The sequence below is a fragment of the Pipra filicauda genome, unplaced genomic scaffold (genome assembly GCF_003945595.2).
Source record: "Pipra filicauda isolate LSUMZ 115617 unplaced genomic scaffold, ASM394559v2 scaffold36_size6622888_pilon, whole genome shotgun sequence".
NCBI lineage: Eukaryota > Metazoa > Chordata > Aves > Passeriformes > Pipridae > Pipra > Pipra filicauda.
In genome coordinates, this window is record NW_024104498.1 from 4,102,959 (window position 1) to 4,127,245 (window position 24,287).

A 24,287-nucleotide genomic window follows, 5' to 3' on the forward strand; every position below is an offset into this window, starting at 1 on the left:
GCCTCCTGCGAGGGTCTGGTGCCGTTTTGAAACCGAGGTTCCCCGGGGTTAAAAGCCAGCATCTTAATTCAGAGTGCCAATGTTCAATTTTGCTTTCTGCCACCAGACTAGATTGCAGGCCAGCGAGAGAGTCTGGGTTAGTGGCCCACTGGGTCACCTCCCATTTGTTTTCCTCAATTTTGTGTTGTCATAAATTCATTCCAGCCCGTTGTGGTTGATCAGTTTATCTCCGCCGGGGCAGGGAGCGCTGCGAGCATGATATATGGCACAGAGCATTGTAGCCAGCCTCTCCATGAATCACTCCAGCTGTTTGGTGTCAGCCCCAAAGCAAACAGGACCCGGCCGCTGAGCGTTGACTACGATGAGCTCAGTATGGGAAGAGACATGACGTATGAATGTTTATTTAATAATTCTCTAATATTTCCAGCGGAGTGTGGCTGTGCCTTCTGGGAGGGGTGAAAGGGGGGGAGGTTGAAGAGGGAAACTCTAATCTGTTGGGGTGGGTCATAAATCAGGCAGACAACATCATTAATCAGGGATGGGACAGAAGTGGAAGGAGGTGGGACTGGAACTGCCATCCTCAGTGGGAAGGGGGCTGTGCTTTTTTTTTTTTTTTTTGTAAAACAAATCTTGTTTCTGATTCCGCTTGGCCCCAGCCGTGCTGCCTGCATAATAGCAAACCTGGACACAAGGCTGTTTAAGTGAGTATGCTACCTCTGCTCTGAACCTTGCGATACGAGCCTGCCAAGCATTAAATCCCTTTATAATTATCTTCTTTATATAACACTTCATGCTTATCATGCTTCATTGGATGAGACGCTCGTTGGGTTAAAAAGAGGGTTTTAGAGACAAAAAGCAATTGTGTTTGTTTTATTTTTCCTGTCTCCTCTTTCCTCCCCTTCCCTCCCCCCCACCTCACCTCTTTCCAGTCCAGCTGCTCTGAAACATCGGCTCTGGAGGGGCTCTGGTGCAGCAGCACAGGAAGGAGCATCAGTTAAAATTGAACAAGTTTAGGTTGGGGTCCTTGTGCGAGGAGTGAAGCGTGTGAGAGCAGTCAGGGAGGTAGCAGTGTCTGTCGTGGGGACCCTGCTCCCAGGCAAGTGGGTCAGGGTGGGAGCAGAGTGTGTGTGAAGCCAGAGGATTAGCAGAGGCCTGAAAGGGAAGGAGCCATGCTTAAGCTGCTGTGTCAGAGGGAAACAGAAGCTGCTGTGAATTCACACCACAGGATAAGCGCTTCCCAACTCCTCTCCATAGTGTCACACTATTAATAGGCTTTGCCTGGAGACAAGAACATCTCATAGCAAAGACAGAATTAAAAAATTAACTTGGGTCATAAATGAACTAACCCTTTGTGTTCTGCGAGAGCATGATGCTGCTGATGGGTCCAGTCCTAGAGCAGCCCGTGTGAACTTGAGAGAGGATGCAGGAAGCTGAACTGAAGTGTGGGATTGTCAAAGCCAAGCTGAGAATGAGCTGCTAGGCTGTGCTGCTTGTGTCTAGATTTTTATCTTTCTTAGGTTTTAGTCTTTTTCACTAATTCAGTAATATGTAATATTGTGTTTGTACTGTATACTGGTGTTCAGTGTTGAAAGGGTGCAGAGGGAGATGCTCCATTTCGTCCCTCTGGGTTGTGACGGTGGAGAACTGGGCTGTGTTTCTTTATTCTGCTTCCTCTTCTAACTGTTGGGTAGAAGTTTCATGTGCCAATGGTGGTCTCAAACATTTATAACCACTGTGCAAAGTGTAATTGTATCGATGTCTTCACAGGGTGGTGGTTAACGAAGCTCAGCGAGGCAGGCTGACTGTACAAGCTCAGACCTGGGGGAAGGTGGTGTTTCTGTTTAGTGCAGCTGTTGTCCAGAGGTTTGGTCTGATTTCATGCCTTGGGACAGTTTTCTATAGATTTTGTCATCTTCATATAGGAAGGAACTCTTATGTCTGTTGATCCTGTGATGTTTTAGAGCTGAACCATCTGCAAACCCCAGGGGTCTGCTGGTTTCAGGGGCAGTAGCATCCCTGTCCCATAATTGGTGAAAACTCCAGGAAGGAATTCTATTCCTATGCTGGGGGTGCAGTTAAAGCATCTTGCCATTTATGTCTTTTTGCCTGCCCCTTCTTTTCCTTTTTTTTCTTTTTTTTTTTTTTCCTTAGTTTCAGAAATGCTGTTAACTTTAATTTGTAGAGTTGCTTCCTGGGAATGAAAAATCGATGGGGGGCTATCGCAGTGTGAAATTCGACTGTCACTATTGAGCTATAGAGTTACCAAGATGTCTTAGAAGGTAAAAAATAAATCGTGGCCCAGCAAGTGCTCAGCTGTGCTATTTCAAAGGGGATATGAGGCTGATGGTCTGTTAGAGGGTACTTCAGTTAGATGGATGATGATTCCCTGTGAAATATTGGAGTTATTCCATAGGTAAAAGAAACTTTAGCTTATAAAACACAAACAGCTGCCTACTAGCAGACGAATTCTGCCCTTAGATGTGTGAGCAGCTTGTCAGATAGAGGACTCGTCCCTAAAATTAGCCTGTCGTGTTTAACAATGTCTCTGATGGAGCATTGTGGATCTTGCCGTGTTCCTTCTGAAAATATTTTGAGGATGTGACTGTTTGTTCACATCCCTTAGCTACACTGCAAGAATTAAGAGGCAGGGACTGATATTTTTTTAGGAAACATTTGTATGGTGCCCAGATGCTCTCAGGAGAAAAGTAACAATTATTTTTACGTAGGCTGCGTTCCGTGTTTGGATGGAAATGTTCCTTTGAAAAGCAGAAGCGGGATCATGTTGTGCCCCGTCCGCTGCCAGTTCGCTGTCGCTCTCCTGCATCTGCTGAGGGGCAGCCCTGGCTGCGCAGGCTGGCTGTGTGCTGGTGGTGACAGGGCTACTGCTTTCCTTGGCACTCACTGACTCTTGTGGCAGGACCCAGTAAGTGTTTGTGCTGTGCCAGCTGCTGTATGACAACAGGATGATTGTAATTACAGCTCCTGGTAGTTTATGCATTTCTTAGGCTACAATTAGTAAGTATAAATATAAAATAGTACTAAAAAACCCACCAGTTTGTGTTACACCTCACTAAACTGTGTCTGGGACAACTGTAGAGTCAGTAATTATTTCTCTTACACTTGCATGCACGGTTGCAATACTGCTGAGGGGAGCTTACTGCTGCAAGAAGGAGTGTTAAGCCACATTTAGTTAAAGCTTGGTAAAGATCTCCCAAAGAATTGACTGCAAGAAGAATTCATTGTGCTTTCATATCTCCTTTGCTGCTGTAACACAGAACCCAGCACTGCCTTTACAGAAGCAGTGTAGTAGCTAGTGATGTAATTAAAGTAGTTTAATATCTGTGGTGATTTTTTTGCCCTCACTTCAGTGTCGCTGCTTGTCCTAACCTTACTCCAGTCACTGCTTGTCCTAACCTTACTCCACACCACTATGGGCACTTCATCCTATTTTTCCATTCTCTTCTTTCTTCCTTTTTGACAGTTTTTGTCTGTAAAAAGCTGTTGTTTCCCTCTCGGTTACATAAGCATTCCGGCTTTTCCCTCAGATAGCCGGCTCATGACCTGTCCTTCCACTGCACTGCTGGTTTCCTCTTCCAGCTCTGGGACCACAGTTGGTTATGTGATACTAATGTGCCGTGGCCTCCTTTAATAGCCTCATGTTTCTTTTTGAAGGCGCGATTACCTTAAATGATGCTAATTCTGATCCTTTCTTTCCCCGTAAAGGAAACAGCAGCAGCGTAAAAGTTCTAGGGCGGCAGCAGCAGTTGTAGGAAGCTGTCTGGAGGATGTGTTACCGCACTGCCCTTGTGTACCTCCAATCAGCGGTCATGAATGGAGGTTCTGGAAAGCATATCACCTCCATGGTAAAGCCCTTAAAAGGCTATAGATGAGTCCAAGTGCTGCTGTAGTAGCATAGATATTTCCTGTTTATTTCGGTCGTTTGGATGTGGGCCATGGGAGTAGAAGGCATTTATTTAATCGCTCGCAGAGGCTGCCTGCGAGGCTCGTCTGCATGTCCAGCCTTCTGAGCACCTTTCAGCCCTAGGAATCTGCTATTCCTTTTTCACCTTCATGGATATTTTATAATTCTGTGCCCTGATCGTCCAACCAAAGCTACCAATAATACTAGACCAGCTCCAGGCCACAGTAGGATGACAAGTTACAGCTGCCATAAGTCTTCCAGTAGAAAAATAGACCTGCCTAGCTATATATGTGGAGTTTGGTCATAATCCAAATATGTTTACTTGTGGATGGAGGCAAGTTTCAGTAGGCTGGAACCTCTAACCTGTGTGCCTCAGAGGAGCTGCATTTTCCATTTCCACCGCCTGCCTTTTGTGGACCTGGCTTGTACTAAGATAAAGACCATGATGCACCTTCACAAATCTGTTAAAAATACAATTAGGCTCACCAGCATGAAGAATACATTTCAAAAGTGAACCGAGACTTTAACACATTAGTTGAGTAATTATTTCTATTTAGGAACTTTTTTTACAGAATGATTTTCTAACTCAGCCTGTGCTGCCTCAACAGAACCTGGTTTGCTGCAACAAACCACTTTTCTGTAGCATGGCTTTTTCCTTTATCGCCAAATCTGTTCCAGTAAAGCAGTGGGATTGCATTTATTTTCTCTTTGGAACAGGAGACATAGTCTCTAAATCTAAATCAGAATGACCCACGCATTCTTTCTCCCAGCTTTCATGTTGAACCATAATTGCTCAAATGGCACATTTAAAATTTTGGCGCAGGCTCAGACTTTCACTCGCCGCCTTTTTAAATCAGTCCCAGTGGCCAGCGGATACTGCGTAGCCCTACAAATGCATCCAAACATGCTGACTCCGAGGCTCCTTCCATTCTGAATGATCAGCGGTGCCATCTGTCTCTGTTTTGATTGGGGCTGGGCACATGTGTCCCAGCGAAACGCGGGCCAAGAAAAGGGAAGAGAAAGAGCCAGTGCCTGAATTTACTTCCCGCTTCTGTAAAGACATTGTTTGGTTCTGTGTTATGGAGGCGGGGGAGATGTGAAAGCAAAATGAATTTTTCTGTCATTAAATTCTTCAAGGAATCTTTACCCAAGGCCCTACTAAACGTGGCTTAAAATGCCTTCTTGCAGCGATAAGCTCCCCTCAGTGCTATTGTGACAGTGCATGCAAGTGTAAGAGAAATAATTCCTCTGTGGGGAAAAAGAGACAACATTTTTTGGTTTGCATCAAGATGAAATTAGTCAGAAGCAAACTCTGAATTTGGCAGGCAGATGCCAGTATTAACAAGTTGTGCAAGCAAGTATAAAATAGAGGCGCTCGTGACTGAGAGCGCCTCAGTGTTGTGTGTGTGTGTGCCCTTGCATCCACCCCGCTCCAAATTCACAACTTAGAACACGGAAATTAGAATGGGGAACATTGCATTATTCATAACTTGGCAACCAGAAGCCAGGGCAGTTTGCCAGAGTAAACTATTCTCTATAATTACAGGTGAAGCAACATTCTTTAATATCTTACAATACAAAAACATACATTAATCAAGGAAAGAGAGCTTTTTTTCCTAGAGGACAATAAATTAGCATCCTTGCCAATTTCCTCAATACATGTGACAATGTTTTACAGGATTATAAGTCAGCCTCTTTAAAGAAGGTTAGTCTAAAAACAAATAAACCCAATAAATGAGATTTTTAGCTAAATAAAGGGGAAGCCAGCTCCTAAAACGTTGATGTCTTGCCAGAAGATTTGCTTTTAGCGCTGGCAGTCTTGCAGACTGAGGGTCTAAACTTCACTTGGTGTGATTTGACATGGCTCTACTGTAAACAGCTTTACTGGGCAGTTTTTTACAGCAAGGGAGCTGGCCCCTTCTGCTGTAACCAGCTCATCTAGTGAAATAAAATCTCAGTACATTGTGCCAATCCAGTAGCCCACATGTTGTGGGGTGATTGGCAGTCAATCTGCCACCAGCCTGACACTGGGCTTCTTTCAGAGAGTTAAGATACTGAAAATGCCTGAGCTGTGTCTGTTTCCTTTTAAAGCCACCTGTCACTTTTCTTTTTAAAAACTTTCTCATCAGTGTGTTTTACTTGTTAGTACCAATGGGGGGGGGGGGGTTTAGCTTCATGTTATGTTCTTGCACTCCAGTAAGTGTAAAAGGCCTTTGAGTCTGTGGATATCCCGCTGACTTCAGTGGTGCTCACCCACGTCTGCCAAAATAAAGTCCCTGTATCCTTAGCTCTAGCACTTGCTGCAGGTGATGCTTGCTAAATGGGAAGGGGAGGCAAATTCTTTTGTCACTTTGAAAACAGAAGCAACTCTTATCACAAAACAGATAAAGGTGTTTATAGCTAGTGTTTGAAACTCAGATAGCGAGGGATTTTGTGTTGAAGGCAACGTATGAGTGAGAGCTGAGACAGCATCACCGTGCTCTGCTGTTCCACAGTGCTACCAGTGTCACAGAGCTGTGCACAGCATGTTACAGGCTAATAAAACAGGGTCTCTTCTGTGAAAAAGTTGCCCTTTTACCCAAATGTAAATTGGCTCTGAGAGAAGGCTTGCAATTACATGATTGTGCACTGATGTTGGGGTCATTTTTTGGATCTTTTTATCAACTCTTGAAGATTTGTGCCCCACAAAGTGAGGACTGCAGCAGGCTTTCTCTCCTGTAGTGTAGTAGTGGTTATGATAATTGTCATCTACAGTCATGGTTGGATATGGCCAGGGGCAATTTCTCTGCTCCTGGAATCTTACTTAACTTGACTCTGCCGTCAAAGCATCGACCAGTCTGTTTCTAATATTTATGATATGTAAGCTGCTAGTGACCCGACCTCTGCCCTTGGTGCAGGGAGGTGGCATGTATGTTCTGCTGGGATCAGGTTCTCCACTTTGTACAGGGGAAGATAAAGGCTTTGTTTAAAAATAAATACATCACTCTTGGGTTTGTCAGTGGTACTGTACATTTTCCTCTCTGCCAGTCTGTGTTTACAGGCGTAGGAAAGCAAAAATAAATGTATGAGGAAGAGAGAAGAAGGTCAGAATATCAAGTGTCAAAAGTAGCCCATGAAATTTTATTGGTAGTGCATTTAATCAGTGCTAAGCGTTTTTTACAAGGTACATACAAACAGTGGAATTGTAAAAATTTATGGAATGCTGTGTACAGTGTGGCCGTTTATGAAGAAAGGAAAATTTATATCCAGTTGAAATAAACCAAAGGGGAATGTTTTATGGAGACGCCTCAACAGCAGGATACATCAAGTTAGGTCTAAATAAGGTGAGGGTGGAGTATTTGCAGGGGTTTGCTGATCTGTGAGGTGTTTTTCTGCTTCTTCAGCAGCTAACGCTTTGCATCTTTCTGTGGCTCTCAGATAGGCAGGATGCTGGATGCAGTGGCTGTGTGGTGTTTGTGTTTTTCTGTACAACAGAAAGGAAACACAAGTGAACAGCTGCTGCTGGTATCTGTGGTACAGGGCTCTCGCTCTTGGGCTCGTTCCAGTACAACAGTTTCTTGAGCAGCCCTTAATATCCAGCTGGGAAGGGTTAACTGAAGCCAATCACTCTGACATCAGCATTTTTTTGTTTCCTTTTTGGTCCGGTATTTTGTTGATGATAAAGCACAGACTTAGTCAATTGAGAGATTCCAGAGCTGCAGAATCAGAGATAATTTAATTAACGGAATTGCCTGTGATTGCCCACTGGGACAGTGGGTAGGAATTGCTCGATTTAATTTGGAGAAACAAAGATCACATGCATGCTAATGTTTAACAAATAACCAGTGTTTGGGTTAAAGTTTTTTTGCAAAGAGGGGGGCAGCCATTTCCCAGGGGAGATTTCCCAGGAGGTGATTGCTTCCTAACAGCTCAAAGCTACTGATAGGTCTTTTTTCCTCCTCCATGGTAGTTTTGTGCACTTCTTCTGGCCTTTTATCTAAACAAAGCAAGGATTTGCTCAGAGAAATAAAATTTGTTCTTATTTTCAGTGCTCAGGGGAAAATGCTGTGAGTAGTAGAAAAATGTGTGTTGGGCATAAAGGCTGAAAATTACCACGTGCTGTCTTGCCCAAGTCTCACAGACTTGTTCCTTGGTACTCAGCATCCTCAGCTGTGTCTGCCAAGTTGTGGAAGAGTTAACCACAAAGTCCAGAGAGAAGTACAAGACCCAGGGTCCTCCACGAGGAACCCTCCCTTCTTGTTTTTGCTCTTATATAAATGTTCTCTCGCACTGGTGGTGTAGGTCCACGAGTCTCTGTCATGGAGGTGCCCTCTTGGTACGGCCTCAGCCAGGGAGGACGACTCAGGTGTCAGGGAGGCCACTTGCACCTGCTGGAGAAGCATCAGCGCTGGGTCTCAAGGTATTGCTCTTGGCAGCAGTCGTGCTCAGCAGGTCTCTCTGGAGGCTGATAAATGACGTTATCCAAACACGTCAAATCGGAGCACTGAGGCGCAAAATTGTTGAGAGTCCTCCTGCATCCAGCACGAGGTCAAGGCAAAGCAGAGAGCCAATTCCTCCTTCCCTGTAATTCCCTCTGCCTCACTTGGCAGGGTAACTTGTACACAGCCTTGCCGTGTCCATGGAGCTTGGCTTTCTGACCCTCGCTCCACCCTGGCGTTACCCTGTAAAAATACTGCCCAAGGCTGCTCCCAGCTGTGTCTGGGCAAGCACACACGAGGTGTGCACACAAGAGGGAAGCCTGAGGGAGTTCCCAAGATTGCTGCTGCAGGAAGAGTTGCTCCTAAGCGATGCTTATCTTTAGGATACAAGCAGCAGGTTGACGGTAAAATGTCACTAAATGGAATGGCATGTGTCCCAAGTGTGCTGGCCACCACAGGAGCCAGACACATGGGAAGTGACTCTGGTCTTTATTCCATCCCTGGAGGTAGTTTCAGTTTCCTTTATTTACTAATGTTCTCCCTATTTCCCTTGACCTCATTTCCTCTGGCTTTTCGGAAGCAACCATGCAATTATCGCTCACTTTGGGTTGACCCTTGGCTGCCACGTCCCTTGTTGCTGCTGCTCTGAGAGGTTTTCCTGAAATCTCAAGTGCAAAATACTCACTTGTGGCCAAAACTCCTATCTCTCTCGTGAGTTAGGAGCTATGTCTTCAGCAACTGTGCCGTCTGTCAGGGTTTGTCCTGTGAGCACGCTTGGCAGGGAGAACATGGAGTTTAATTCTGTCACAGCTGAGCTTTGATCAGCGCTGGGAGATACTGCAGTGGCTAAAGCTCCCTCTCTTACCAATGCACCCCAGTCTTGTTAATAAATGTATATTTAACAATGTCTGGAGCGTATGAAGTGATAATAACTAAATCAATACCTCCCACATTGATTGTCCAGGATCCCTACAGCGTGACGCACGCAGCGGTGCGGTAATTTTCCAGCTAACTAGCACCCTGATCTACAGCCCTCCTATTGATTGGCCATTGTATCAAGCAGCCTCTGAGCATTATTGCTTATGCCTCTATTCAGCCTCCTTTTCTGATTCATTCGTTTATTACTGGACAGGTGCGATTATCTCAGAGACTTTCCAAAATTGGCCGATGAGGGTCAACCATTTAGATTTCTATAAACAAGCCATTTTCTATCTCCTCTAGTTGTTGCAGTGGCCAATTTTTCCTATTCAGGCTTTGACTGTTAGTGGGGTTGAATGGGTGTTTGCTTGTATCTGCCCAAGGAATCAGCTTTTTCCTTTTCTTGCTGAGTCACCCACCCATCATAGGAGGACAGATAGCTCCAAAGATGGTAAAAGGAGAATACAGCAACAGTTGAGGTTCTGCTTGCCACCTGCTCTGGGCAGGAGTCACACTCACTGCCTTTACACCTCCATTGCCCTTGTGCATGCAGTAAGGAGAAATGGATTCCAGGAAGTCAAATTCAGCTTCAGCCTTCACCCAGTATCAGCTTGTTGGTGGGCCAGACTGGAAGACAAACAATTTTCTCAGCCAGCAATAATCTTCAAGCTATAAATAAATAATTCTGTTTCTTCCTTAGACAAAACTAACACCTTTCTAGACTTCCTTTGAAAATGCTAGCAACTCTTCCTTGAGGGTGAGAACTCAAGCTGGGATATGGTAATATTTCATACCAATGGGTAGGAGCAAGTGGGTGTTTCACAGCAGGGAAGGCTGTCTCCTACTGAAGCTCTTTCATCTTGCTCCAAAGAATATTTATTGATTCTAAGACTTGAATCCACAGTGTTCCTGTCCCCAGACAGTCCTTACCCACTAGGCTATCATGGGACATGTGTACTTCTTTGCCTTTTTTTGCAGTTTTGAAATGGTTACCATTTTCTAGCAACTGTCACTTCCAATGAATCTCCTTCTGATGAAGATCTCCTCCGGTAGCTCGTGCAGAGCATGTCTGATCTGCACAAAGGCAGGAGTGAAACTGGAGGAGCTTTATAACATTAGTACTTAACCATACGCACTTGAGCAGCTCCACTTTCTTCTGAAGTGTCATAATTAGAAAAATCATCCAAGATCTCTTTGACTAGCTCTTTTTCCAAAGGCTTGGGAAAAGCCAGCAGAATCACCTCGTTGGTGATACCCCGGGTCCCTCCTTGCGTGCCATCGACAGGTGACTAATGAACAGAAGAGTGAGTGTGTGTGTGCAGTGAGAGAGCTGAGAGTGCAGCTCACTTTGCTGGTTGTAATAATTCCACTAGACCCATGTTTTAACCACCTGTTGGTGAATCATCCTCTACAAAGGTAGAACACGTGGGTGCCACTGTGGGTTATGTTTTGATTGATGATGCAGCTTCTGACGGCGAAATGCTCTTCAGGTTCTTCTGAGCTGGATTCTCCTTGGACAGACCTGAAATTCACTGACATAAATGAAAATTGTTGTTTTGTTTTTATTCACAAGAGTGAAAGCCTTTATGTCAATGCTCTAAGCCTTTTCTGGAGAATGCTTGAGGGCCCCTCCTTATGCCTGCACTGTGTATAAATCGGGTTTTGCAGCATGCCAGTGACACATCCTTGTCTATAATGCTCCCTGCATCTCATTTGCTAAGCATTGCTGTCTGCCCTTGCTTTTAGGTTGGCAAGTTGCTCTTTTCACCAGCCTTGCAGAACCATGAAAGTACACTTGCCTGCCCTCAGCACAGTGCCTCTGTGACAAAAGAGAGAATGTTGCCCATCAAAAATGACCCTAGGAAATGGGAAAGCAGATTGTGAAGCTGCTTTTATAACCAGCCTGTTGACAGCGCTCAGTGCTGTTGGTTTCTCCTTTTTTTCAGTATTAGAACCCAAAAAACTAGGGCTTTCATTAATATAAAAGCATTGTGTTGATCCTGTGTAATGAGCTGATGTCGCGTTACATGAGGTTGATGGCCAGCAAAGGCCTCCATTCTCTGAGGGGAAGAGCAGCTCCTATTGCCCACAAAAACTTATCTCAGCAGCTTTAAAGCAACGTACAGAACTTTGCCTCAAGTGTGTGATCCTAAGTAATCTCTGAAGGGAGACAAGAAAAAAGGCAGAAAGCAAACAAACAAAAAAACCCCAGCAGAAATACCTGTTCTTTAAATGTCTGTGTCTTGTGGAAATTTGCTCTGTATCAAGCTGCCAACTCCAGCATCAGTTGTGTTCTTTGGTGATATGTTTGGAAGTGTTTAGTAGGCCACTTTAAAGAATTCACACTGGGCTTTTCAGGAATTCTGCTTTACCCCAAGGCAGATATATTAGTTTGAGTATTATGCCATTTCCTGTGCAGTACCTGTTGTGGGATCCTTTTTCCCCCAAACTCTTAAGAGTCTTGTGTGCTCAGTGATGCTCACGCTCCATCATCTTTTGCAGAATTACAGAAGACTCTGCAGTGACAACATTTGAAGCGTTAAAGGCTCGTGTCCGTGAGTTAGAAAGGCAGCTTTCCCGTGGGGACCGCTATAAATGTCTCATTTGCATGGTGAGTAGCACTCCACTTGTGGTAATGAATCAGAAATGTCTTGATATCTTTGCTGAGGAGGGGATAAGCTTTTCTCCTTTTTTCAGGCAGAATATGGGGGAGCTCATCACCAATTAGCCTTCCAAATGAAGGTGGTCTTAGCAACCAAAATTTCCGTATGCATTACGTTGTTCCTATGGTATTGGCAGCTGTCCGTCTATATCGGGGAAAAAAAGTTCCAACTTTTTTTATAGGAAGACTTTGAGTCTTCCTATAGAACACTCCCAGAGATCAAGCATCCTCTTACTGCATGTCCACATTTACATGCATAGGAGAGAGCAGAATCTGTGATCAGAGACCCACTTTCTCTGATTTGGGAACAGGAATGTTGCCTGAGCATTCAAAAGTTGTTGATGCCCTCCTTGCTCTGTGCTGATGCTGTGGCTCTCCTAAAGAAGGGCAGCAGCTCCCTCTGATGGTCCGAGCCTGCAGGGCTCTGCATCTCCTGTTGGGTTTCTGTTCTGCTCAGATCAGGAGAACATTCTGCTTGGTGGAGAGCTCCCTCTGCAACTTCATCTGGATGCACAGGGTTCTCTCTCCCAGCCAGCTCACAGCTTGTAGATGTGGGAGTGCAGCCCTTGCCATTCATCCCACAGAAAGAACAACAACTTACTCTTGCTGCTAATTTCCAGAGGTTTCTTAGGAATGACAGAAGATACTCACATGTCTGCTGAAAGTGAAGCAGTATTCTTGGGATGTAGTTAAGCTGTTCCTGCAGAGCTGTGAATTGTGATAAGGGTTGATCTTGCCCTGTCACTGGTTTTTGTATGATCTGGTGACCTTTCTGATGAGAATAATGGCAGATGGCCACAGCAACTTCAGATGCTTTTGCAATAACTGTGCTGAGCCAGGTCACCACTTGAGTGGATTATGGGCTTCCAACAGGAGTTCTGGGAAGCCAAGAAAAGGGACTGCAGGAGACTTTCAGCCTCTTCTGTACAAACATTACAAAAATGCAACTTACATATTACACAAAACACCAGGCAGTGTTACCCACAAAGAGAGGCATTGTGATGGGGTTGGGAGTGAAGAGTCAGTAGATCCCTGCTGTGGAAATAACCTGTTTGCTTCTTCTCCTCAGGACTCCTACACAATGCCCCTGACTTCCATTCAGTGCTGGCATGTGCACTGTGAAGAATGCTGGCTGCGGACTCTGGTGAGGCTCTTGACTGCTTTCTTGTTGACTTACAGCCTTTCCCGTCTCTTCTTTGATACTTTTAGATCACCACAGGGAAAGGTGCTTTTTGCTTTATTTTAGATAATGTGAGTGCTGTGCCTGCAGACTGCCCAAACCTTGCTGTGTAACACCCCACTCTAGCTTTGACTTGAGTGAGTTTCGTTTGAGTCCTTGTGACCAAATTGCTGTCCTGCCCCTTGCTTGTTGCTCCACTACTTGTGGGCACAGCCATGGCTCGTTGAAGAGCTCTGTGCCAGGGACTACCTTGCCTTACAGTAATTTCCTGTGGGGCATCCATGCAGAGAGGTAAAGCTGTGAGAATGGAGGCCAAATCTGCTGAGATTTCATGGAATGGGTAGCTTCTGAGAAATGTAGTATTCCCCCGAAGCAAAGGAAATCATCTTCAGGAGAAGAGGATATGGAAGGGAGCTTTTATGAATATGGATCTGTATTTTTTAGATTATTTGAAATAGCGCTGTGTAGTTTTCAAGCATATACCATCCGTGTTTAGAAGTTTGGGGACTACCTTGAACATAGAATAGGTGACCCAGTAGAGCAGCAATTTATACATTTATTAAAGGACATCAGGTTAAAATTTGTTATTTAATGAAGTGTTTTCTTTTCCTGTGTTTAAACTGTGGGGTTTATAATCAGTCTTTAATGTCCCCTCTGCAGCTGATTTTCAAACTTTCATTTTGCTTAAGTTGGGGAGTGGAAAATAGTTGTGCTTTCTAGTTCTCCTGTTAGCAAGATGATACAGTGTTGGGTTGCAAAAAATGTGAGGGAGTGCCACTCCTAAAAACTTGTTCCTGTAAGGCATTACTCTACTTTATAGAACACGTTGTGCGCTTGGAATTACGATTAAGCTGATCATGCTCCTTTAAATCCTGCCTTTTAAAAGTCTTGTCCAAGAAAAGTTACCAGGATGGTGAAGTGCCTGTGGGCTTGAGTACTAATAGCAACTCAATAACTTGGCTATCCCTCGGGCTGTATTTTATAGCTCTTCAGCTACACCCCGTCACTATTTAGTTTATACAAGCTTTTGTAAACATTTTAGCAGCATGTTATAAAAGACACATATGTGGGCACATAGCTGTGAGGTGTTTGGATGAATGTGTACTCTGCCACCTTTGCTAAGTGAAGAGTAATCTTGTCCTTCAGCAGTGCTGCAAGCACAGGATAAAACACTAACATACTTTTCGTTTTCTTTACTCTGAAGTCTTTGTCTTCTCCCCTTCCCGCCAGCCTCAAGTCACCTTCTAAATCTGTGACACCAATTTCAGGCTGCTCTTAGACTCAGCAGCAACTTAGTTCAACTTCAGTCAGGCCCCTTTGTGTCGTGTTCAGCAGTCACAGCTGCTCATGAGAACGGGGAAACTCACTCCAGGTGCTCAGGGATTAGCATTTTCCTTGCAGACTGGGAGCCATCTCCCCCTAGAATTCCTTGAGAAAGGTGGGGATGAAGCTGGCTGTGTGTGATCTGCACATGGCTCTTCTGCTGACCAGGCAGGCAGGATGGGAATAGTCCAGCAAGACATCATGTTAAGACTTGGCACTTGCATAGGGGAAGCAATTAATAAGTGACTACTCATGTGTTCCCCAGTCCTAGTCTCTCCCTGCAGCCCCCAATTTATTAAACCAGGCCTTTTCACAAGGCATGCTTGCACTCCCTCTCCCATCTCAAAAAAAATCTCCCAGCCTGTGTTCGCATGTTTCTAATGTAACCATTAAAATGTAGCCTGAAGACAGCAATAAAAACCCTGGAACGCCTTGGTGCTTTTGTGTCTTGATCAAAGTCAATGTGTGTAATCTCGTTAAGACTGCCCTCCTTCCCCCCCTCCTTTTTTATGAATTTAATGGCATACAGCAGCTGGGCTCAGTGTTTAATGCTTACCAACCTGCATTGTTCTAATTAAGGTATCTCCTTTTATTTCGGGCACAAAAGAGACTCTTGTTTTTTTTAACAAGCGAGGAGCTGTGGGATAGTGTGTGTAATAATCGCTGCTGTTACCTTTCCCTGGGTATAAAGCTGGCTCCCCAGTGGGGCTGGGAGGAGGGAGCCTGCGCGTGCAGCACACATGGAAAGACTTGGCTGGGGGAGAGGGGCAGCATTTTTCTTCTGTTGTGCAATAAACAATTTGTTGGAGTTAATAGGAGTTGGGGCGGGCAGGTTGTGTTGGGCTTCCGGCCCCTTTTGAACATTCTGGAGATCTGCCATCCCTGCTGGTGAAAAGTCCCCTTTCTCTTCTATCCCTGTGGTTCATGTGTCCAGCCAAGATCTAATATGAAATTAGAGTGTGAGTGTGTCTGAGAGAGCGAGGATCATGTACTGAACAAGGCTCTGGAACTGAGGGTTCAGAGTGCCTGGGGGCACTTCTAAACCCCTGCAGGGCATTGAACACGGGGTGAAATTTGATGCTCACATCTGTCTGTGGACCTAAGGTTTAAACATTTTCTAGGATACGATACTACAATGATCTGAGCATCTCTAGTATCCTCTTGACTTTAGTGGTGTCAAACCACAGCCATGAGCTTGTTGCTCCCTACTTGCTGGTTGTCTGGGACACTCAACACAGTGACATTTTTATTCACCTACCCTGTGTGCTGAGAACTGAGTTGATATCTTAAAGTTATGCAAAAACTGGGACGCGGGCCTGGAGTAACTTATCTGTGATCCCTTTTGGAAAGCCCTGAAAACACGTGCAGATTCTTCAAAGATAGGAAAGGAAATGATGTTGCAGGAGCAAAGCTTAGCCTGGGCAGCAGGAGGTGGGTTCATTTCCCTGAACAGACACTGTCCTTGTGGCAGGTGTCTGTCCTCAGCTGGTTGTTGGACTGCAGCCCCGAGTCACTGGGGATGAATCTCCCTGTGGTACAATCTGCCCCTTCTCCATCCTTCCCAATTAACTGAGAGTTAACACTAGTACAGCTACTAGTGTGTGGGATTTCTATTTTCCTTCTCTTGGGAAGGGTTCTCTAACAGTAGAGATGGGCCATCTGCTTTGCTGTGGAGGTTTGTGAGAACAGGTTTGATGTGTGTCTGTCTGCAGTAATTCAAGTTGAGGTGATATTTGCCAGGGGAGTGGGTTGGTGAGTTCTGAATTCATGTCCCTCTGAGCTGTAATTCTGTGATCTCCCAAACCCTGGTATCTTTCTTTACAAAGTAAATGTAGTTAGAAGCTAAGTCAGGCTGTTGTTTGCCAGTGATGGAGCTGTTTTGTGGGTGCAGGGGCTGAAAGAGGACGGGTTTATTTGAGCAGATGCAGTTTATACTAAGTTTCCCACATCACCTCTACAGCCAGAGCCAGCATTTCCCGTGGGTGTTTGCTGACTCTAGGCTTGTGCTTGCTTGCCTTGGGCTTATTTGAAAATGACAACTGCAAGAACAGGAAAAAAAACACTTCTAAAAAGCCTTCTTCATCATAGAATGCTTCCAGGGGATCCATCAATAGATATGTGTGCTCTGCAGTTGACACACTTACACCTTTGCTGGTTTACCGTGTTCTTTGCCACTTCAATACCCATGCAGGCTGGAGTAGTTTTGTACAGAGCAGCATAGATACAGAGCAATCTTTCTGGGTGATTCCTGGGTGCTTCCAGCAGCACAGGGACCTCCTGAGTCAGCAGCTGCATGGAGGATGCTGCATGATGATCGTTCATGATGCTCCTGCATACAGTGAGGTTCTTTGGTCATTTATTAACATTTTTTCAGCTCTGGCCTGTGGGGGTGAGCTCCACCCTTTGAGGAGGCTCTGTGAAAAAAGTTGTTCTCCTGGTGGTTTAACCCCAATACCTGACAGCTGGAGGGTATCCCACAACGGCAGTGGGGAGCAGCTGCTTCTCTGGGAATTAGCATTTGCAGAGAAGAAGCTGCCACTTCATGTGAAGGCATGGGTGGGAGAGAGGGCTGTCACCTTGGTTGAGGATTGGATCTTGGCATTCTATTCCTCTCCTGGCAGAAGCTGGCTCTTGGTTTGGGTCCCTCTTGCATCTCTCTATTTTGATTTTACTTCCTCTACTTGCTCTGTGTGTGTGTGTGTGTGTCTTTATTCTCTGTGCCTGGTAGCATATTGTGCTTGGAAATTGCCCATTTTTAGACCCACAGGACAGCAGGAAGTGCCTAAAATCCTTCCTTTTGAGTTTCCCTGCTTTAGCCAATTTATAGCAGACGTCACACCATTTTTTTTTAAGAGGCAACTTTTAAGACAAACTCCTCCAATCCTTCCTGGCACCATGTAAGCCCTAACGACTTTTCAACATCTCAACTCTCGTTAATGTATTTTTCAAACTACTACCCCAAGTGATTAGCCTGTATTGTGGATCAATCACTTGCCAAATTTTAATTAAGAAAGGAGGAGAAAAAATAAACTCCATCCTGGTTCCAGCCCCGTTTCTTTGCTTTGTAACAGCCCTGGAGCAAACTTCTTGCAGCAGAGTTTTATAAACCCCTCAAAACTGGGGTTTATAATGGAAAAGCTGAGGTGGCCTTTACTCTAGCACACACAGCTATAACACATCAAGGCTTTTCCATGTAGCTATGATGAAAGGAGCAGAAGGACCTGGAAAAAAAGAAAGAAAGAAATGGCCGACAGGTGGGACTTATTATTCCACAGCATTTTTATTTCAAGGGAAAAGTTTAGTAACCCCAGCTGGCAGGTGAGCAGTGGGGGAGCAAACGCTTTTTCATTGTGCCTGTGCCAGCATGTGTGTGTGTACAAGCTTATGTGCCTCTCCACAAGAGAGGAGAGCCTAAACTCTGGTGCTGATAAACGTTGTACACCTACTCCTAAAGTCAGATGTAAGGAGCAAGGTTCTGAGCAATTTCAATCTGAAAAGAAAAAAATCAGGACTTAGTTCTGAATTTAACACACATGCTTTATGTGTGCAGAGGAGGACGGTTTTATTTCATAAAAAGAAAGAAAAATGCATCCCCAAGGGTCCAAAGTAATTATTTTTGCCTGAACTGTTAATACCAAGCATAAGTACTAGAGAGGCCCTGAGCCCAGCGTGCCATGTGCAGCCTGTGCAGCGTTCAGGCCTGGCTGCTGAAGGTCTCCAGCATGCTGTTGTTCCCTCCAATGTACCCAGGCTTCAGAGCTCCAGCATGAGCTCCACTTCCCATGTGCAGGTGAAGCAACGTCCTCCACTGCCCTAAATCAGTCTGTGATCATGTAGCTTTTGCAGAAAATAGGTCAAGCTCCGTGTGTTTGGGTTCTGCTTTGTGGCGTGGTTGAAGAAACTTGAGGTGCCCGTGTGCAGCTCAGCCTTAGGTGGGAGAGTGGATCAAGCCATCAGCATGTGGTACAGAAAATAGATCTCAGGGTCAGAGATCCCAGGATATTCCAAGATAAATCCACCCAACTTCCCTTTCCCTGTGGTGTAAAGGAACTACATACCTGACCTTGCTTTGCCATGGAAGAGAGCAGCAAAGCTGCAGTTGGTTTAATCAGGCTTGTTCTGCCATCCCTGTGGGCTGATGGTGGAGGGCTGCTGCAGACCTGGTCAGAGTGGCTTTCCAGAAACCCAAACTTCTGAATTTTCCTGCAGTGAGCTGTCTAGTCTGTGTTAGGGAGGTTGCCCTTGCTAAGGGTCACACACACCTGCCCTCAACTATCTCAGTCCAGCTTCACATTCCAGAATGGAGCACAAGGTGCAGGAGAGTGAGGTGGCAGCAGCTGAGGTTGGCTTTTAGCAGAAGCAAACTCAAGGAGGTTCAGTGCTCCTCCCCACCCACCTGCAGGCAAATGTCTCTGACTTCCTTGGAGCTGAAAGAGCAGCTGAAGTGCTGTTGAGCATTGCACAGGGGCATTGAGGAGCAGGGGCCATGGTCTGAGGTGGCAGCAAGCACTGTCCATCCTTTGCCCCAGACTGAAGGCAGGCTGAGGCATTCGATGGGTCAGAGCACTGGTCCTGCAGAAGGTACAATGTATCCTGGTGCATTGTCCAGAGAGGCAGGAGCTCCAGCTGCTTGGTTGGATGCTTTGCTGCCTTTTGTGTGTAAGCTGTGCCTGTCTTGGGAAAGAGAGCATGGACACAGATGTGGCCAGTAGTTCCGTCTGGAATGATTAACATCCTTGTGCACGCTTACTTCTGCTTGTCAGGGCACACAGGAAAGCTCAAACAGGCAGCTGCCAACTGCTGTCCCTTGGACAACATGCTGTGAATTAATTCCTCAACACCTCCCTGCCACTTCCTTTGGGACCCTCTGGCTACAAAGATGATGCCAAGAGGGCAACCAGGTGCAACAGTTGCCTTGATGAAGGACCAGGGAACTGCATGGAACTGAGCAGGGACTCAGTTGAAACAGGCTATTTTGTGACATTTGCATCCAGATTATTGAGCCCCTCCATGGAGGTGCTGCTGTATATCCTGGCCCACAGTGTCAGAAAGGGCAGATGTTTACATTTTTCTCTCCTTCATATTGTTGGCACTGCAGCAAGTTTTTACTAGGACATGCAGGGTTAGAGCTTGCCCTTTCTGTGCAGGCACAGTGGGATGGTCCCTGCCCCAGAAGGCTGAAAATCTAAACAGACACAGTAGTTGTCCCAGATAACTAAAAGGATGTGCCCACAGGAATCAGCATCAGAGTTAGGTGCAACATCCAGACCACCGATGGTCTGTCCCACTGCCAGTCTGTCACTCACCCTGAGAGTGATGCCTAAGGTGTTTTGAGTGTCCATCATGTGTTTCATTCAACTCTAGCTCAACAAGACTTTGTGTGTGCCTGGTTCAAATCTCAGGTGCAAAGGCCCATGGTCCCCTCGTGTGTCAGGGCAGCTGTTGAGCAGCAAGGGCTGTCAAATGGCAGCCTGATTGTTCAAAAGTCCAAAGTTCAGGGAATAGCAAGTGTGTGAAGTCCATGTCTGCCAGGAATAACATGCACTGGGAGCAGGGAGGGGGCTGGTTCCAAACTAGTCTGCAGTAGTACTCAGTACTGCAGAGCAAACATGACTTGCACCTCTTTGGAGGTGCACCCTTGTGAATTACTCGCACTCATATAAATTTTCTGTACCTGGGACTCTCTCCTCTAGATTCTCCTTAGCCTAAAGAACTTCCAGGGGAAAAGGCCCCTGTCCTGCCTTTGCAGGTTTGTCACAGAGCAGAGAGGGCCTGTTCTAAGGGTGCTTTCCTTTTGTAAGCAGCAATGCCACCTCCTCTGCTAGGGATGTACCCAAGTGCAGGCAGCAGCACCGAAGCAGTGCCCTGCCCTGCTGCCGCACTCACTGCTGCAGGCACTGCAAGAAGCCCTGCTCAGGGAGGGCATCCCTATTTCCTGTGCTGCTACTGCTGTAGATGGGAGGCTGCCTCACAGCAGAGCCATCTTTCTGTCGTTTTTCCCATCAGTTGTCTGTCACATCTGCCAATCTAATGATGACTGGCTTAGGTTGACCCCGATTCTGAGGCTTGTTAACACCTCTTGGCTGTCAGGCTCTGTAATAGATGGCACATCAGCCCTTGTTTTATTTCATGTAGTGTTCATGTCGGCCACCCATTACTCCACCCCAGCTCACATCACAGTTTGCTGGTTTCAGCTCACCTTGGCAGAAGAGACTCATCTCTGCAGCATCTGTGTGAGCTGGGGGGACAGGACCAGGGTTTCCTTCGTGCCGGCAGCTCGTGGGCTTTTGCAGGATGGCCAAGGCACTGCCCCATCGTGCTGCCCTGAAAGGGATGGTCCAAGCCCCCCATGAACGAGCTCAGGCATGAGAACCTGCTGAAAACTTAACTTGTTCCAGCTGGGTTGATTTTCTGCCTGTTCAGGCACCTGAATTGGCTCATTGAGGGCTGCAGGTGAGCGAGAGAAACAGAAAGGAGCAGATCTCCTTGGCAGCCAGTGGTGCCGAGTTTGGTGACACACATCGGCTCTGGGTTTCAGCCCTCCAGAGCTCCTGCTTGCCCAGCAGCCTCATGCTGGGGACTGGAACAGGACAAGGGGCTTGCAGGGCAGGCAAGAAAGGTGCTGGTTGGGGCTTCCCTTTCTCACAGCCTGTGCCCACTGCTGGGAGGGGACAGCCCTCACTGGAGGGGAAGGGGGGTGACGTTGCTGCTCCCGTGAGGTTGCAGGCCCAGGGCAGGGCCGTGTGGGTTGTCCTTCATGCTCTCACACTTTGTGTCTCGTCTGCTGCTTGCAGGGTGCCAAGAAGCTCTGTCCCCAGTGCAACACCATCACGTCTCCTGGAGACCTTCGGCGCATCTACTTATGAAGGACCCGGCGGTGGGGACCCAGCGATCGGCTCAGCTCATCACACCCAGGGGGAGAAGAACGACCGCAACAAAAAAAAGACGTTTTAAAATTTAAAGAGAAAAAAAAAAAAAACAAACAAACCAGAGACTCCAGACATGGACTCGAGGATACAGGAGCAGTGGGGAGCCTCGGCTGCCAGGTCCCGCAAGTTGAGACCTCCTTCAGCATCTGCAGCGGGCAAAACCAAACCCTTTGTTGTGAAGCCCCCTTTTTTAAAACCAGTGTTCCCCATCACCCGTTCCCTGGAGCTGGCTTTGCATTGTGGATGGCTCGTGAGCCGTCCTTTGGACTGTGTTGTTGACCACTCTGCCCCCAGGAGACTGGGGAAGGGACCCTTGACAGAAAGATGTTAAATAACCTGTAACTTGTGTTCTTTGTTCAGTTTTGGTTTTGTTTTGTTTTTATTTGTTTTGGTTTGGTTTTTGGTTTGGTTCTGTTTTGGTTTTTTGTGGTGTTCTAGTGATAACAAAAAGGTTTAAAGAAAAAAAAAAACACACCCAGACAGAAATGAAGCACATGTAATATAGATTATATATGTTTACAATGTTGTGTATAAATGGGATAGACTCAAACATTACATACTAATAAGTTTCCCTTTCTTTTCTTTGGGTTGTATTTTTTTTAAAGAAGAAAAAAAAAATGAGCAGAGAACATTAAACCCATATTTTTCTTGGTTCAGCAAAGTTTTGGCATTAAAGTCATTAGTTTAAAAAAAGTATATATATACATATATATAATATAAATGGTTTAATGTTCTGTGGTGTATATTTCCTCATTCAGATATGAAGTTAACAGCTTTTAGTAATGGCTGTAGCATTGCCCATAACTTACAGAACTTATGGGGAGTAGAGGAGGTGGATTTTTGTCATTAGTTGTAGCTAATGGGGCTATTTATAATAGAATCGTTATCCCCGGAAAGACACAGCTTTTAACTCCTCACCGGGGGGCCAGGCAGGATGGAGGAATCTGGCTCAGCCCCTTTGCCTTTTCCAGCTGGGGAAGGGGCAAACGGTGTGGAGCTGGAGGGAGGGAGTCAGCTGGAACCCTGCCTTCTCCTCGGGCTGGGAGTGCCTGCCCGAGGGGTCCGGCTGATCCCCTCTGCCTCCTCCAAGGCTGTGGCACCTTCCCCTCCCCTGCCCGGCTTTGCTTTCCTCTCCTCCAGGCAGCATTTGCTGGCTGAGGATGCCTGGGCTGCTCAGCACGGTGGGGAGGTGGGGATGGCGGGGGACAGGGTGGTCCTGCTGGTGGCTTTGCCCAGGGAGCTGGGCCAGTTCCCTCACGGGTGTGGCTGCAGCAGGCCTGGTGCTGCCCAGCAGAGCTGTGCAAACCCTGCAGAGCCAGCCCTGCCCTGCACCCACATCCCACAGCTCCCACCCTCCTTACAGCCTGCATTTTACCCAAGAGGTTTTGGCACTAGGGCAGAGAGCTAAGCCAGCCCTGTCTCATCCACACCACCACCCCCAGAGTGTCCAGCAGAGACATTTCCAGCTGAATCCAGAGGTCCCCCACAGCCCCAGCTTCTTCCACGCAGTCTCTCATGCTTGTCCCTGTCTCCCATATCCTCAGCCTTAACCAAAGCTGCCATCTGGCCTGGTTTTTTGTTTTTGTTTCTTTTATTGTCAGGACCCAAGAAAGAGATAACGATCCATTTCCCAAGACCTCGTGTGCTGAATTCTCCCAGCTCCACACTGTGCATCCCTGCCCTAGCTCCCCACAGCCAGAAGACAGGGAGATGGGGAAGCTCATCTCCCCTGCTCCTGCAGGGTCTTTCCAAGCAGATCCCACCTGGCAGCAAAACGTGGCTGGGGCGTTTTAAGACAGTCTGGGAACAACGGTGGATGAGGGGTTTGGAACTGGGCCGCTGGGGTATTTCCAGAGAGGGAAAGGCTGGGGAGGCAGGATATGGAGGGCAGGATGTGTTCCCTGCCCTGAGCTTGGTGCTGTTTTGCAGAGAACAGCTGCTGGCCTTGGCATCTCCTGAGTGATTTCAGAAGGATCCCACTGCATCCAAAAAAAAAAACCCCAAACCAAATTGAAGGAGCTGTTATTTGATAAGCATCTCATCAAAAGGTGACAATTCCTAATTGGGATTTTCCCGGGTCTCCAAGCTCATAGCAGTGTGTGGCCTCTCAGACCAGAGAGCTGCAGCCTCCTCTGCTCAGGGACATGTACCTGCAGAGCTCCCAGGGACCAGAGGAAGCCGAGGGACCCTGGAGGGTCCTGACCCCATGAGGAGACTGCAGGCGGGACCTGCCCAGGGGGCTGTCACTGCTGGGTGACCCTGCACCCAGCAGCACTCGGGCAGGGGAAGGGCAGGCACACACAGCTCAGGCTGGGTTTGTGAAGGGAGAAAAACCTGGGGGGGACATGGCTGAGCTGGGAGTGTGCTGGTGCCGACGTCTCAGATTTGGACAGGGTGCAGCAGGTGGGTTTGAGAGACAGACAGGAAGGCAGGACAGGGCAGGACACCCCAAACCAGCCCTTCCTTGGAAATAGGCCCTGGGAGGGAGCCAGGATTTCTGGCAGGTGTTGTGGACCAGCCATGTGCTCTATGTACGTATGTGTAAAACCATATGTAACTAGTCATTGGCTCTTTGTTTTGGGGGTTATTTTTTGTTTGTTTTTTTTTGTTTGTTTGTTTAAATTGTAAAGCCACCCCCTGTTTTCAAGGGGGGGAGCTGCTGGGGGAAGGCTGGGGAGAGTGGCACCCCGGTTTGTAACAGGCATCTGCCACTTCCCCTCTTCTGTAATGAGTTTAAATGATTTAAAAAAAAAAAAAAAAAAAAAAAACAACCTGAAATATCAGAGTTACCTATCTTTGCCCAAAGAATCCCAGTTGCACAAAGCGATATTCTGGTGTGTCGATGATTGTGTGTCAGTGTATATTATACAAAGAGGTACTTGTCACTCCCGTTTGTAAACTACATTTGACATTAATTAAACAAGTATAAATCTTC

At 46.5% G+C, this 24,287-nt stretch overlaps 1 protein-coding gene across 5 annotated transcripts in view; it reads left to right on the plus strand.

Moving 5' to 3' along the window:
• RNF220 (ring finger protein 220) overlaps positions 1-24,287 on the plus strand; it is a 219,804-nt gene extending 195,517 nt beyond the window's left edge. For all 5 annotated transcript variants that reach the window (XM_027747215.2, XM_039384721.1, XM_027747216.2 and 2 more), the window contains 3 exons: positions 11,761-11,869; positions 12,990-13,064; positions 21,218-24,287. In XM_027747215.2, coding sequence (XP_027603016.1) covers positions 11,761-11,869; positions 12,990-13,064; positions 21,218-21,289 — 256 coding nt within the window. In that variant the 3' untranslated portion in view covers positions 21,290-24,287. The remainder of the gene's footprint in view (positions 1-11,760; positions 11,870-12,989; positions 13,065-21,217) is intronic.